The 16,534-nt window shown below is 39.3% G+C and overlaps 1 protein-coding gene across 3 annotated transcripts in view; it reads right to left on the bottom strand.

The window, feature by feature from the left end:
- Positions 1–16,534, bottom strand: part of TSEN15 (tRNA splicing endonuclease subunit 15) — an 88,376-nt gene that overhangs the window by 52,629 nt on the left and 19,213 nt on the right. Inside the window, exons 4-5 of one of the 3 annotated variants that reach the window (XM_046683570.1) lie at positions 10,902–11,043; positions 8,970–10,374 (exon numbers count right to left, since the gene is read on the bottom strand). The exons of the other annotated variants lie outside the window; for them this stretch is intronic. Of the exons in view, the coding sequence (XP_046539526.1) occupies positions 10,354–10,374; positions 10,902–11,043 (163 nt within the window). The 3' untranslated portion in view covers positions 8,970–10,353. Of the gene's footprint in view, positions 1–8,969; positions 10,375–10,901; positions 11,044–16,534 lie in introns of those variants that run through there. 3 annotated transcript variants of the gene reach the window in all.

Genomic DNA, 16,534 nt, shown 5'->3' with positions numbered 1-16,534 from the left:
ATGACTCACTCCTTCACTGCATTCTGGCCTGTGCTCCAATGCCATCTGCAGAGAAAAGCCATTCCTGTCCACCCTAACTAAAGCTGCATTCCTGTCGTGCTCTATCCCCATACCCTGCTTTATTTTCTTCATAGCATTTATCACCACTTGACATTATTTTCTATGTATTCATTTATTTATTTCCTCCAATAAATATTTATGGAACACCCACTACGTGTCAGGCACTGTTCTAAGCTCTGGGGACACAGAGGAGAACAAAATTAAGTCCCGACATCCCCCACTCTAAGGTAAGCATGCTATTCAAATACAAGTTGTTAGTTATTATTTCATGTTTCTTTACTTATTCATTCCTTCAAGAAGAGGTCCAATCCTCACCATCAACAGAAGGCTCCACGCCAGGTCCCATGACTTAAACCCACCCTGAACAGTCCAGCTTCTATTTAGAAAGATTTTTCAATGTGCTTTTGTGCTGTGCTGAGCTAAGTTTGACTTCGGTGTTTTCAATCCCAGTGAATTGTCCCCATACAGCTTCCCTCCAGTGGAAATTTCCCTTACTTGATGTAAGCCTCCAACTACATAGCTGGTAGTTGTCTTATTCCTGTGCAGTTTATCTGAGTTCAAAGGTTTCCCCAGAATGGGGACCAAAAAAATCATCATCATCACCAACAGCAGCAACAGGATTAGTTAGGCCCGATAAAATTTTCAAGGGGCAAAGTTCGTCTTTGGTGTCCTCTCACTTCTTCTGGCACCTTCTTCCTACCCTTCTGCACATCTAGGTTCCATTCCCTGGAGGCCTGACTCTCAGCTAGTTATCATGTGTTCTCTCCTAAGGTGGCAACTTGTACATCAATGGGAAGTGCTTGGAGATGCAGAGAGAAGGGAACACAGATAGCTAATTATGTGCCAGACATCATTTCTTCCCACACAATCATTCCATGATGTGAGGCAAACACAACCTAGAAGGACATATTTTGTCCTTTATTTTACAGATGAGATACTGAGGCTCAGGGAGATTACGTGCCCATGTCACCCTGGAAGGTCTGAAGGCAAAGCTCTGCCTTTCACGTCTCCTGAGCCTCAAAAATTCAAAGAAACACATTTCTAACAGTGGATTATCAAAGCCCATGATTGGAAGGACTTGAAGAAAAATAACAGGGGTGGAGGTGGGAAGAGAGTGATGAGAATGTTGATGAAAAGGGAGGATTTATGCAGCAAGATCCTTCAATTATCGGCTTGCCAAAATTTAGAGACAGAATGGATCTCGGATAGTGTACCAACTCCTTCACGTTACAGAAGTGGAATGTTAAGGTCCAAAGTGGGTAAGTTACACTCATTCAAACCTAAAGGACTGTGATGAGAACAGGCAGTCCAGGAAAAGCACACCTACATGGTTATAATTACAGGAACCACATTTTCCAATGGTCTTACTTGGGATGAGAGAAGAGATGACCAATTTTTCACCTATTTATAAAACCCCAGTGTCCCCATCTGTGTCATCAACAGAAGAATAATCACCATAATTTTATAATTATGAGTAGAGAATTACCGTTTCTAAGTAGAGTTTCCAAATTTAGCAGCAATCACATGTCTACCCAGGTTTAGCATAGGAAACGATGTGTTATAAAATATTAAGTAAACTTATCAGGTAGATATACTTTGTTTTGAAATCCTTGTCTTGATTTCTCAAAACTACTAAGGCCAAGGATCAAAATATAATGGATGTCATAGCATAAGCCTGTTTACAAGAGCATACAGCATGGAATGAGAGCTGTCTCATGGCCCAAGGAACATGGGGCTCCTCTTTCTATACAGGGTTGACAAGGCAGAGAGGCAGCCAGTCCTTGCCTTGTCCTTAGAATGGCAGGGATAGGACTGGGTGACGAGTGGTTCATTTATGAGCATCTGAATGCGATCAAACAAAACCTTTATTGAACTCCTACTCTGTGCCAAGTACCGTATTACCAATAGGTGGGATGCAGTCTGATGGGTAAAATAAGATGTACACTAAGAAAATTAAATAGTTCTCGTGAGTATAAATATGCATGGTAATGATAATTAACACCTTCTGTTTGCAAATGTAGAAGGATAATATTTTAATATATTATTAACTGATACGCTTTCCCTTCTCAGTAATTCTGGTTACCTGTGAACCTTTTCCCACACAGGCTTTCTTGGCACACTGCCTCAGGGACAGGATTATACTACAGAACAAGAGGCAAATTCTTGCCTTTTGAATTTCAAAACCTGAAATCTTGGCAAAAACAGTATGTTTGGAAGAAAAATAGAAAATAGATCTGGAAATGGTCATAGTTTTTTCCTACCCCTAAGATAAGATAAAACTAGGGCGGGAAAAAAAACTGGCCAGGAAAGATGAGAGCAAAAGCAGAAGAGTTAGATCCTTGAATGGGTCACTAAGCAGACGCCTGTGTTCCATCCCCTCTGCCCTGACCCTGTCCAACTGAGTTCCTGGTGCAGAAAAGAGATAATAGATACTACAGGGGAAACTGAGGAAATCCCCTCATCCATGTGAGGGGAATCTGTGGCCAGCACTCATTCCCCAACCTCTTGCTGCTGCTCCAGGCTCAGGTAAAGCCTCACAGACCCCAGGCCCCTCTGCTCATTCACCCAGCATTTCGTGGAGACAACAGAGAAGAACACCTGGTTGGGAAAGTACATCTAGATGGAGAGGACCCGAGAGCCTGAAAGTTCCCCCCACATGCCCACGGAGTTTGGGGACAGACCAAATATTTCCCAACCACCCAAGAGAAAGAGCTGAGAGAGACTCAGATCTGAAAGATGTTGTGGCCAGGGGCTAGGAGGACAGGCAGAGACTTAAGTGGAATTCAAGCACTGTAGGATGATGCTCAATTCAGCCGATGCCAGTGTGGACTGATGAGAACCCCTGAGGACTGATGTCGACCCCTAAATTTGTCTCCCCATCCCACGATAATGTACCCTGAAAGCTCCCTAGATCATCCAAATCTGCCAGGTTCATGATCCCACTAGGTAATTATCCATCCCCCAAAAGGAGCCTCCAGATTCTTCACAAATCTCGCTCCATCCATGCATCTATGTTTAACCAGCTTCCTTCAGAAACATTCTCGCAGGGTCCAGCTAAATCCCCTACACTGTAGGCACAAATGCTTTCTTTTTCCCATTCTTAGGAAGTAAAGAAAAGACCAGGACAACATATTCTGTGTAACAGCCACAATGCATCAGAAGAGGGAGAAGAGTAAGGTCTACATGGTTGTAGTTTCCTGATACGTGAAAGACCGCCCTTCTGAGCTCAGATACTAAATCCAGAACCTGAGTGGAAAAGTGGGGAAAGTTTGTCTTCCAAACTCTCCTCTCCTTCCCAGCCTCCTAGCTCGGCCCTTTTCCCACTTTGGTGGTGCTTAGTGCCCTGTCCTTGCAGCGTCTTCTCACTGTCTTCCCATTACAACCCGAAACTCATCTACATTAAAGTGACTCAGAGTAGTTTGAGGTTTAACTCCTCCTCCTTCTCTGTCCCTACAGCTAATCAGTTATTAAATTTACCTCCTTGCTATCTTTCCTCTCCCTTCCATTATCTGGAAATACTGTTCTCCGACTATTCCTTCTCCTCAGTCCAGGAACATGGTAGAATTCCACTTCCTCTGCTTCTTGAAGTTAATCAGGGCCATCCATGTGACTTGCTTTGGCCAATAAAATGTGGGCAGGGGCGAGATATGTTGCTTCTGGTGGAAGCATTTAATTGCAGTATCTGACAGACACTACAGCACTTTCTTCTTCCTGCCGCTGGAACGGACAGCATTCCAGATGGTAGACTCTGTTGACCTGATTCCCAGAGTAAGAACTCCAAGTCTACTTACAACAGACTTGCAATGTGAGCAAGAAAGAAACATTTGTTAAATGAATCCACTGGTTCTTACTGTGTCTATTGAAGGAGATTATCGAGAGGACGTGACCTCCAGTTCACCCACGAGCTGGATGGCAACAGGAGGCTCCTCACTCCCTCCCATCCTTGGAATCTACGCTCTGCCCACCATTCCCACAGTGGGAGCCATTTCAAGGACGTAGCCCTGAGAGAGGAGACCACCTGGACTGAATATGTGACTGACACCCATCAAGCCTTATGTGTAAGTTCCCTCACTTATTAAAACTGCCACCTACCAATCTGGAGTGGTCCGCCTCTTCCATCTCTCCCTGCCCTCCGTGTATGGGGGGTCAGTTTCAGATTTCACCCAGGAAATTGCCAAAGTTGCAAACCAACAGCATGATGCCCATAATCTAGCCCATCCTGACCAACATACCTGGGCTACTCTTGGGGTTCAGGCTGTCATCACTTCCTATCTGAGCTCCAGTACATGCTACTCAAAGCATGGTCCATGCACAGGTGTCAATCCACAAAATATCACTGGTCTGCAATAAGGTAGGTACAGAAATTGAGAATAAACATTTAGAAATTCTTACAACAATTTAACTGATTAACTTTACCTGTTGAGTCTAATAACAAAATATTTGGGCTTATAGTTCCCCCAAATTTTAGCATTGTGCTTTGCCCATGGGATGCTACAAAAATGCTTGTCAAATTAAATTGGATCAGGGGCCTGACCTGTGGCATAGTAGTTAAGTCCAGTGTGCTCCGCTACAGTGGCCCAGGTTTGTGGGTTTGGATCCCAGGCATGGACCTACACTACTTGCCAAGCCACGCTGTGGTGGTGACCCACATACAAAATAGAGGAAGATTGGCACAGATGTTAGCTCAGGGCTAATCTTCCTCACCAAAAAATAAATAAAAATAATAAATTGGATCAAAGCTCCAGGATTAAGTAGATTTATGGTAGGATTTCAGGCAGGTCTGGGGGATGTTCATGGTGCAAGACCCTTCGTCACTGAGGGTGAAATCATCATTTAAAAGTTCCCTGAGATGGGCATGGATGTTAGCTCAGGGCCAGACTTCCTCAACAAAAAGGGGAGGATTGGCAGCAGTTAGCTCAGGGCTAATCTTCCTAAAAAAAAAAGTTCCCTGAGTCTACTCTTTGTACCAGCACAAAATTTAGCTCCAATAAGCAGAGAATCTTTTTGAGCTCTTTCTCACTTAACATTAAATATTGTTTCAGTTTTGCCTACATAAGAGCATGGACATGAAAGTATTTATTCTTTGGAATATAACTTTGTAAATATATTATTGCCTATGAATATAATTTTTCAAATTATCCACAAATTGACATTTTGTGGCTTGACATTTTGATACATTTGTTCAAGAGTACAAAAGGGTAGTATAACTGAGCCCTAAATTACTTCCTCACTCCCTCCAGGACTAAGTAGAGTTATATTTTTCTTCTCAAGGCTCTTCGACACATTAATATATTTTTCTGCACCATACAAGAAGTAGGCAGCACGGTATTCTGAAAAGAACACGGGGCTAGGTGTTAGGAGACCTGGTTCTGGTCCTCATCACCCACTCACTTGCTACTACATGAAGCCTTTCGCTTAATTAACCACTTGGTGCCCTAATTGCTCCATCTATTAAATGAGGATAGGAAGTTAATAATAACAAGTAAACAACATCAGCTCTGTTGTGAGAATCAAAACAAAGAGTACTGAAGTGCTTCGTGGTGAATAAAGCGCCACACAATTATAACTCAGCATTTACATATAATACTGCCTTGTAATGTTCTCGTACACAGATTTTTCTCCTCTCAAGCCAGACAAGTCCTTGAGAGATGCACTGTGTAATATTTCTTTGTATCCTATCCAATGTTCAGACTTTTGGGATAAACAATATACATACAATGATTGTTTGAAAACTGTTTAATTTACCAAAAGTTGTTGAACCTCTTCACCATTAAGTAAACAGCATAAACTTCATAAACTTCCTACGCTGCATGATGGGAATTTCTCACTCACATTGACAACATCCTATCAGAATTTTGGTTAAAGAGAGTTGTAATTGGTGATCTGAGTTCCTTGAGGGCACAGGTCGTATCTCATTAATCTTTGTATCCCCAGTACTTACCACAGTCATCTGAGCACATAGAAGGAGCCCAGCTAATGTCAAAATTAATAAATCAATGTACTGTGTACTTGACCAAAGTTGTTCTGTTCAAAGCCAGCCAGATACCTGCTAATGTGAATAATGGTCCAGAACTGTTTGGAAAAGGAGACAACCCAGCTGTGTCTGTCTCGTTTTAGTGAAAAGCTAAATAAAGTTAATTTCTTTTGTGTGATCAAGTATGTTTGTAACCGCATTTACATTTGTCTCCCTTGTTACATTGTGGGCTGCTTGAGAACAGAACAAGGAACGGGGCCTTTTTTTTTTTAATACGTCTGTGTATCCCACCATCTTCCAAAGTAATCGCGTATTCAAGTACACTTTAATTAAATCTTTCCTAATATTACCTCCATTCAGTACCCTGAAACCTAAAAAGCCAATCTTTGTTTGATTTTGGTTAAATCGATTTCTAATTTCCAGAATCATCTAAACATTTTAAAAGCACACTCACCCAAAAGTCACATGATTTTCCCATCCTCTTTCCTTAGTGAGCACAAGCAGTTCTAATTCAAAGATCATTGAGAGGATTAGGCTGCAGGAGTGGGTGTGGCAAGGAACAGAACAGATATTGGTCTGAAAGACAGGAAAAATTGTACTAATTGTTTAGAGGATACGACATTCTCCTGTGCATGTAAACAATCAAGGTAAAATATGGCAGATGAATAAAGAGCTCCTGTATAGAACTATAAACTTTGGCAGGAACCGCTGTGCTGCAGAGCGAAAGGCTTCCTGCTGGGGGCCGCAATGGAAAAAGTGACCTCAGAGAGGAATCCAGAACAGAAATGCTCAGAAAGAGGAGATGAAACACCATAAAGTTTTGGTTAAGTCATTTGGTTCCAGGCATATAAAAAGTGTAAAGCTGTTTCAGTTTAAAAAAAAATGCAGATTACATGAACTTTGTAGATTATTCTTTTATTCTAATTGTGAGAATTCCAAAGTGCCTCTGCCCTCGTGATCCTCAGAGACCTATTCTTCTAGGGAGGCCCAGGCAAGGGAGGCAAAATAAGGTAGTCTGGAGCTGGTCACTCAATGTTCCGCGGAGCCACGCAGCGCCCAGGGTGCGCTGACTAGGGACTCCAGAAAACAAAGGCAAAGACGGCACTAGAGAGAAATCATTGTGTCCTTGCTCACTCTCCTAGAGAGGGCTCCCCTTTTAAGGAAAAGTTTATATGTGTTACAGTAGCAATTTATGTCTTTCACCACCATATTTAGACACTTCAGTGAGTGTTTCAAAGCGGAGGTCTCTTGCTATGTGATGTGATCCTGAAACTTATGTAATAAATTAGGCTTTTGCAAGGAAAAAATAAAAATGCATCATGTTATATGGATATGAACAAGACCATAATCTAGAAAAAAACCACCCACCCCATCCACCCTTACCCCAAACAAGCTTTTATTTTTAAATATAGACCTACATTTTGAGCAAAGCATGAATCAAGTCACATATTTAATGTCAGTAGAGAGTGTAATTTTAGAGGCATGCCAGAAAGAAAAAGGGAGTGTGAGCACATAAAACTTATTTATATTTTTATTTATGCTATTTCCCACACATTGAAAATAAATTTTCAAGAGCACCGCTTTTCAAATTAATCTACTCCCGGCCTCTGAACATTTTGTTTAGCACTGCCCTCTAGTGTCCAAATGGATCATCTTCGTTTGCATTGAGGCAGAAAGTAAGCTACTATATAGTGAAGTCTACAAGCAGCATTCATTCACCAAATAATTTACCGAGAGCCTAGAATACGCGATTACTTTGGAAGATGGTGGGATACACAGACGTATTAAAAAAAAAAAGGCTCCGTTCCTTGTTCTGTTCTCAAGCAGCCCACAATGTAACAAGGGAGACAAATGTAAATGCGGTTACAAACATACTTGATCACACAAAAGAAATTAACTTTATTTAGCTTTTCACTAAAACGAGACAGACACAGCTGGGTTGTCTCCTTTTCCAAACAGTTCTGGACCATTATTCACATTAGCAGGTATCTGGCTGGCTTTGAACAGAACAACTTTGGTCAAGTACACAGGGAACATTCTGAAACAGAGTAAACATGCCAGGACGTACAGTGGGATCAAGGCCTAGTTTTAAAGATTTCTGGGAGAAAGCTCCTTTCACAGTCAACCCCAAAAGACACTCTGGTCTTGTAGTACCTAAGAGCCCACTAGTCACCAGATCTGACACACAAATCTAACATTCATTAAGCCTTACTCTTTTTTTCTGAAAATGTAGATTTTCCCTAGCACTGCGATGAAAAGTCTTAAAAGCAATCAAATGGTGGAGACCCTAAGAACTGATCACAAACTGTTTTAGGATCCTTAGATCTGCAAATTGCCAAGTGGAGTCACAGAAACACACACTGTTCTGAACTGGCGCATCCTCAGGCCTTCTGGGGAAGCAGAGGGAGTCTGAAGGAGTTGTCGGGACTTTTCCATTCAGGATAAAAGTGAAATTCAAACATCGAGTCAGGAACTACTACAGACCAAGAGTGAGGCTTTATACCATTTGGTAACGTTCCTACTTTTCACCATGTTTCCTTTCTTATTTTCTGGAGTAATTAGCCATGATTTGCTTGTAACCAACAGAACATGGCAAAGGTGACAGGATGTACACGATTACCTTACGTAAGATTATAAGGTCCATCTTGGTGAGACTGTCTCCCTTGCTGGTTTCAGGAAGCAACCAGTCACACTGGCAAGGCCCATGTGGCAAAGAGCTGAGGGTGGCCTCTTGCCAACAGCCCACCAGAAATTGAGACCCTCAGTCCACCAGCTCACAGGGCATTGAAAGCCACTACGACATGAGTGAGGAAATAATCCTTCTCCAATCAAGTCTCAGATGAGCTTACAAAGGACCCAACTTTGAGATATTAAATATGTGTTTAAAGTTGCTAAGATTGTGGTAATATTATCACGCAACAACAGATAAGTAAGATAGATTTCAAGACACTTTATTTTAAAACACTTTTATTATAAAAGTAATACAAATAAACAAAAACTGAAATATTGAAGAAAGACAAAGTCATCCATTTACTGCCCTGCCATCCTATTATAACTACAGTAGTTTGTCATCTTTTTATTTATATGCTTGGTGTGTTATTTACAGCTATGATCATACCCATTCAAACACTTTTGTACCTTGCCTTTTTACCAAATATTTTCTCATGTTTCTCATTATATTCATTACTAATTTTTAATGAGTACATAATGTACCATTCATTGGCTATATATATCTGTTTACTGACTACTTCCCCAGACCAGGGGTTGGCAAACTATGGCTCTGCATTTGGAAGTAAAGTTTTATTGGAACACAGCCACGCCCATTTGTTTATGTGGTTATTTTTATACTACCAACTGCAGAGTCCAGAAGCTGTGAGAGAGACTAGGGCCTGCAAAGCCTAAAATATTTCCTTTCTGGCCCTTTACAGAAAAAGTTTGCTGATTCCTGACTTAAACTTTTAAGTGATTTATAATTTGGGCTATTACAAGTAATGCCACTTGGAACACCTTTGTGCATATAATTTTTTGTACTTTAGGCAACTTAATTGGGAAGTATTAACAAAAGCAGAATAACTGAGTCTACTTAATAAAGATGTTTTCAAGGCTGACACTGTCCCCCACTGTCTCTCTTGTAACATTCTAGCTATGCTATAATAAGGGTGGTGGTAATAAGAATGGAAAGGATGGCGCTGTACTCCTGTAGGTAACACTTCTCTGGTCCCTATTAATCTAGACATGTAATTTTACACTCTGGATGAGCATATTTTTAGTTTTGATTTAAAGTTAACCAAAAAGGGAAGTAACAGTAATTGCAACATGAAAACCAATTGAAAGAAAACTTTTACTTTCTACTGGGGCTGAAAAAGCAGACTGAAGCAAACTCTGCAGGTGTCAAGGTGTATGCCATGCCATTCCAGGCTTGCCGTAGTGGCCATAATGCCCCGGGAGGGCTGAGTAAGGGAAGGCGGTGGCAGTCTCAACAGTCTAGTAGTGGCAGCAGTGAACAACGAGGCAGCTGTGGGTGCGGGACGACAAAAGAAACACACGTGCGCCATCCCTTGGAACACATCGTAGGCATAAACTTGTATACAACTGTAATTAAACTGTCTCCAGATAAGAAAGTTCTAGAGTAACTACCCTACACTTCTCAACAAAAAAACATTCTTCTATCTGGGAAAATTTTATTCTTCAAAAAGAAAACTTATGGATTATGACCAGCTGAGTCAACCCTGACTATCTCTGAGATAAAAGACGAAGCAGGCTGATGGGTCTCAAATCCACACTTGAATGAATAAAGTAAGCATCGGGAAGTACAGGTGTCATCTTCTAAGAGAAATATTCTGCAACATAAAAAAAAAAATATCAGGATAGACCTTTTCCCCAACAAATTATGTAAAAGTAAAATTAGAAAGATATTTAATGTAATTATCCCAATTATGCCAACAAGTATGTAAAGAAATCATATATAACATCTTTACTTTATTAAAATGTTCCTGTCAAAATGTCAACCAACTTAACATTTCCTAAAGAAGTGTTCTTTTGGTTAAAACTATTATTAGCCTTTTCACTCAACCTCAGTTACTCATCAAATAATTAAATGCATCACGATTTCGTGAAGTACTCTGGGGAACTCTGAAATTCTCCATAGAGTAAGGAAATCAAATTATTTCTGTGAAAACAACAAAGAACATGTTACTTTGAACAAAATATAGCCAGTGTTCTGAGGTATGAGAATCAAGTCATTTTTTTTCCTTGAATTTTCATATTGCAAAGGAAGCCATTCTATGAATGGCTCGACTCACACTTAAAATCATGTCATAATTTTCCTCTTTTTTCACTGTTTACTGATAGTTGCCTCAAAACTGACCTGAGGGTCTGGCAGCATAAATCCATCAGTTAGTTTATAATAGACTATGGTGGAATCAGACTCCACTATGGCCAAAGTAAAAGACATCGGCAAGTCTGGATCACCTTGCAATTTTCGAGATGCCTTCAAGATCTCCCTTATCCTGAAAATAAAGTCACAATACATTTAGGATTCACAGTCACTCAGTTAATAATAAGATCAAATACTGTAAAATATTGGGGAAAAGGTAGGCAATTACATTATATGCCTAATGCTAAGGAAATATCTGAAGGCTCAAATATAAACATTTAAAGTTGTCTTTTCTTACAGAAAAACCTGCAAGTAAGGGCTATCTACTGACTTTTGGTCCTCCTTTTCTGTATTCACCCTTCTCTCCTGATCATTATACCTGGAGAATCAAACTGTATTTAGGAATCCACAGAATGGGAAATTAATAGTGTTTAGTGCATCTAAATTGGCTAAGGATCCTGGGTATTCGTTTTCCAATTTTCCACCTTGGTATCTTATAGTGGAACAATTTCACATTCAGGTTTTTCTTTTTAAATAGTCTATAATAAATGTTTCCTCCATGTTCCTACATGGTGTTCATAATTATCACTTTTAAATAGCTATATAATAGTCTATTGATCCGTAATTTACCCAATCATTCCCCATGGCTATAAAGTGCTTTCAGGCGTTCTGGGGTGAGAAGGGCACTAATAAAGAAAAGCTGTGATGATCATCTTTCTGCAGGTAGTTGTTTCTTTTCAAATATTTCTATTGGGTCTTTCCATGTATCAGAATTATTAGATATGAATATAGATATTTTGATGGTTCTCAATATGTATTCTGATACTCAATAAAAGCTAAGAAAAAACTATAGATTTTTGCAAAATTATATACCAAGCATCAATGTATTAAAGGACTTCAATTTGCTTGCTGTGGAAAATAATTTACCAAATCTAATATCTAGGTCTTCAAAGCACTATTAGCTTTTGTTTACCACAAACTAAAAATCCTTATAACCTACTCAATAAAGCCTGTGTTCAATAATTCAGTAAAATGCAACCTCCAGAGGAGCTTTCTTAAAAAGGCAAATAAAAAATGATTAGTTATTTTTTCATTAAGCTAAGCAATTCTCCAGAAATTGGAAAAAGATTTCCTAGCATATTAACATGCTACAAATGAATATGTAAATAACTCAACACTATATTCTCTTCAGCAAAAGTGTAATTTGGCCCCTTAGGTTCTACTTCCCATCTCTAAATAAAAATTCGTATGGTCACTCTTTACCCATCCTATTAGCTGTTGAATCTATAAAGAGTATAAAAAGAAAAGTCTCGGCTTTAAAATATTCTTACTACAATAATTAAAATGCTTTTTTTTAAAATCTGTAGTAGAGACTGGAGACTTTAAAGTGATTTAAAACACCAATAAACTTCTGGAAAAGCTGAAATTAAATTGTTCTTGCTAAAATATCACTTAATCATTGCATAATATCTTAGAGTGACAACTGGTTTGTTAAAACAGTCACAAAAGGCTGCTTACCTACTACGTATCATTGAAGTTTACACAGGCATGTAATGTATAAGGAGAGAATGAGTTTCTAAGTTTGTTTCCTCATTTTCAAACCATTGCTAAAATGACCTTGAAAGATTTGTCAACAACATGGTAATACTTCAGTCGTTAAGCATAACTGTCAGGCAACATTTATTGGATAAATAAAATCTGTCTACCTGGCAAAATCTTAATTCCTTTTCAAGAGTCAGCAAGGCATCATCTTCTCTCTGAAGTCTTCCCTGCCACCTGTCTCCACCCTCTACGCAAAGTTGCGTATCTGACCCTATGGAGGCACCTTGTGCAAACCTACATTACTATAATTGTTACCTTGTATTTATACACCTAAGTGCCTGTATTCCACTGGATTGTACCCATTTTGAGGGTCAAATCTTTTTTAAAAAAATGCGTTAATGCCCAATATGTAGTAGACTACCTCGGTAGAATGAATGAAGATTTTTGAATGAAGGTTTCCATGTGGCTATAACTAACTCTTCAGGTACATAAGCTTTAAAATATAATTCTAAAAAATATTTTTCTAAAATTCACTATGCAATTCTATTACACTAAATAAAAGTTCAACTTCTCTTGACAGCTGAAGGTCATCATTTTTGGTACTTATTATTGTAGATACAGTGGTAGATGGTGTACCAAAGAACTCCCTAGAATTTAATTTCTTAAAAGTATCTGATATTTGCTTGCTTTTTGTTCATCAAAACATTCAAATTGTTTTACCATTTGTCTCTAGACCAGGGCTTGGCAAACTATGGTCACCTGTTTTTTTATGGCTCACAAAGCTAAGGATGGTTTTACATCTTTAAATGGTATAAAGTCATATAAATACCTACATTAATAGCCTTGATTTTGCCACTCTGTCCACAAAGCCTAAGATATTTACTACTGGGCCCTTTAAGAAAAGGTTTTCTGACTCCTACCCCCACACTATGAAAAAGGTTAAAAATAAAAATTGTAAGATGTCATCACCAGGGCAGTGCACTTTCTTTTTTTTTTTTCAATATTATTGATTCAAAAGTCAGAGTGGGAGGAGGTTCCACTTCTAATTAGGATATAGAAGACCTCAAAAGACCACCATTCCTACCATGACAGAGAAAACACCTGATCTGCTTAAAAATATAGCATTTTTCTTCAAAGCCATTAAAGAGATGTGAACACAAAGAAGTTTGAAGGAACTAAATTCCGGCGAGAAGTGAGCCTTTCCCAGGAAAGTAGGGACCAAGAAACAGACACTTCCGTCTGCCACTTGCCATTCCTCAGGCAATTGCCAAGTCTGGGCACAGTGTCTGGAGGAGTGAGCTAGTCACAGGCAAGCAACTTCCCTGGGACACCAGGAGAAAGAACGCAGCAGGGCTTGTAACAGCTGCATGTGAACTGGCATGGCAGACTGGAGTCTGGAGGGACACCAACCCCTCCAGTTCACCCTCTCCGTCCTAAGACTTCTGTGGTGTTTAAGCGACAGCATGAAAAGCTGGTGGAGGGACCTGAGAATGGCAAGCAAGCTCTCATTAAAAGCCCTGCTGACGAGAGAGGCCTGATCCTATTCTCAAGACACGTGAAGCTGAGACAACTGAGGCAGCTAACATCGCACTGCAGCTGTGGCCCTCCTGACTTCTGATTGGATCCACCCAACAGGCCCTGACCCGACTTGCCAGAGAGAGGAGAGGATGAGCTCTGGGGCAGGGAGCAGCACCAACATCAATCTCTTATAAATGCACAATGTCCTGTATTCAGCGAAAAGTCCTAAGCTCTGTGAAGAAGCAGGAAAATGGACCTAATAATCCTGAGCGAAAAGTCAGTATAAGAAGACCTTCAGAAAACTACGGCTGTTGGAAAAGCTCGGATGTTGGAATTAATAGTTGAAGACTCTAAAATAACTATTACATTATAGTATTAAGGAAATAACCCAGACAAAATAGGTGACAAGATGAAAAATTTAAACAGAAAAATGGAGACTCTAAAGAAAACGGACATTCTAGAATTTTGAAATAATATATATTTTCAAAGCATTGACTAGGCTTAATAGTAGACTAGACATGGCTGAAAGGATTTAGTAAACTTGAAAACAGGTCACAAGAAAACAAATTGAACTACAAAGACAGAAAAGAATAAAAAAAGCCATCAGAAGTCTTTGGGACACTATCAGTTTAACACGTGTAAATGGAATTACCGAAGGAAAGGAAAGAAAGAGTGGTGTATGTCTCAGTCTGTTCAGGCTGCTATAACAAAATATCACAAACTGGGCAGCTTATAAACAACAGAAATTTATTTCTCACAGTCCTGGAGGCTGGAAAGTCCAGATCAAGACTCTAGCCTGGTCCTGTTCTGGCGGAGACCCTCTTCTTGGTTCACAGTCAGCACGTTCTCACCGTGTCTTCACATGGTGAAAGGGGCAAGAGATGCCTGTCTTGGGGTCTCCTTTATAAGGCACTAATCCCATTTATGAGGGCTTCGCCTTCATGACTTAAGCACCCCCAAAGGCCCCACCTTCTAATACTATCATCTTCAGGGGTTTTAACATATGAAATTTGGGGGTACACATTCAGAGTATAGCAGTGTAGAAGAAATAGTAAGACTTTTCCAAAATTGTTGTCTCTAAATGTAAAGTGTGTTTCTTATAGAGAGTATATAGTTGGATCTTGTTTTTATATCCACTCTTAGAATTTCTGCCCTTTGATTAGAGTGTTGAATCCATTCACATTTAAAATTAATAGATATTGTTAGATTTATGTCTGACATTTTGCTTTCTATATATCACGTCTTTTTTGTTCCTTTGTTCCTCCTTTGCTGCCTTCTTTTGTATTACATAGATATTTTCTACTGCACTGCTTTAATTTGGCTGTGTTTTTTTTACTATATTTTTTTGAGTTTCTTAATGGTGGTTCTTGAGATTACTATATGCACCTTAATTTATCACAATTTATCTCAGATTAATAATAACTCAACTCTAACAAAATACAGAAACTGCTCCAATATAGCAGTATACCTCTATGTCCATACCTGGGATTATTGTAAGGATCAATGAGGCAGCACACTTTGAAAAGGCTTTGCAAACTGTCAAGCAGTCACTGAATATAAGCTTTATTATATAGTATCTATACCAAATTTTGCTACCTTACAAACTGGGACATAATGTTTGTATCCACCCCCCTCCCCTTAAAAAACAAATTTCCACCTACGTACAACTGCAGGACAATTAGCTAGATTTCTGTTCCTATCAGAGTTTACTTTAGAAAGAGATGTTTAGAAGAAGCAACCACAGATATTAATCAGAAACCTCATTACACAGCATTCATGGGGAAGTGACATTCTGAAGACACTGAAATACACACAAGTTAAAATAAGTTTCTTTAAACATCCCTAACTGGCAGGGTATGACAAGGATGGGAAACACATGGAAGGGAAACAAACCCATTAGGACAACTTTTGCAAATTTTCCATTTCTCAAGATATGCTATTGTTTAAATCAGAATGTATGTGTGTCTGAGTGCGCACAGGCACGTGTGTAGTTTTTCCTAAGGTAAACTGTGTGGGAGTTTTAGCCCATATATTGAAAACTAGGATAGAAATTTCCATCTCGTTTGTATTTGTTTCCAGAGTTCTTGGATATAAACAGCAAAATATTTTCAAACGTCCTCAAAACACCCATGTGGGAAACCCTAACATTTGAAAATTAGCTCAGAGTTGTAAAGGGGGTTTTGTCTTCGGAGTTGAGGTAAATCACTGTCAAAAATGAAATGGAAGTTCCCATCTCAGAGCTCTGTTCATCCCACTCAGTGGCGTGTGTGGGAAAACTACCAATGAATCTTCTCAGCAATAACAGAATAAAACGGTTTGTCTGCCTCTGTTACCCAAAGCACACTTGGGAAGTCTTACAAAGATTCAGTTCAGGATCTCTTCTAGTCTATTTTTAACGTATGTTTAAAGTAATGCCACCATTGTTCCCCATCCAGACCTTTCTTGTTTGTTTCCTTTATGGGATACTTTACTGATAAACTCCTAAAAACATTTACTTTGCCTTTAAGTCAAAGATTGAGAAGATTGCTCTTTCTCAATCTAACAACAATGACAGGTTCCAAAAT

This window comes from Equus quagga, chromosome 13 (genome assembly GCF_021613505.1).
Source record: "Equus quagga isolate Etosha38 chromosome 13, UCLA_HA_Equagga_1.0, whole genome shotgun sequence".
Taxonomy (NCBI): domain Eukaryota; kingdom Metazoa; phylum Chordata; class Mammalia; order Perissodactyla; family Equidae; genus Equus; species Equus quagga.
This window is presented reverse-complemented; position numbering and strand designations above follow the sequence as displayed.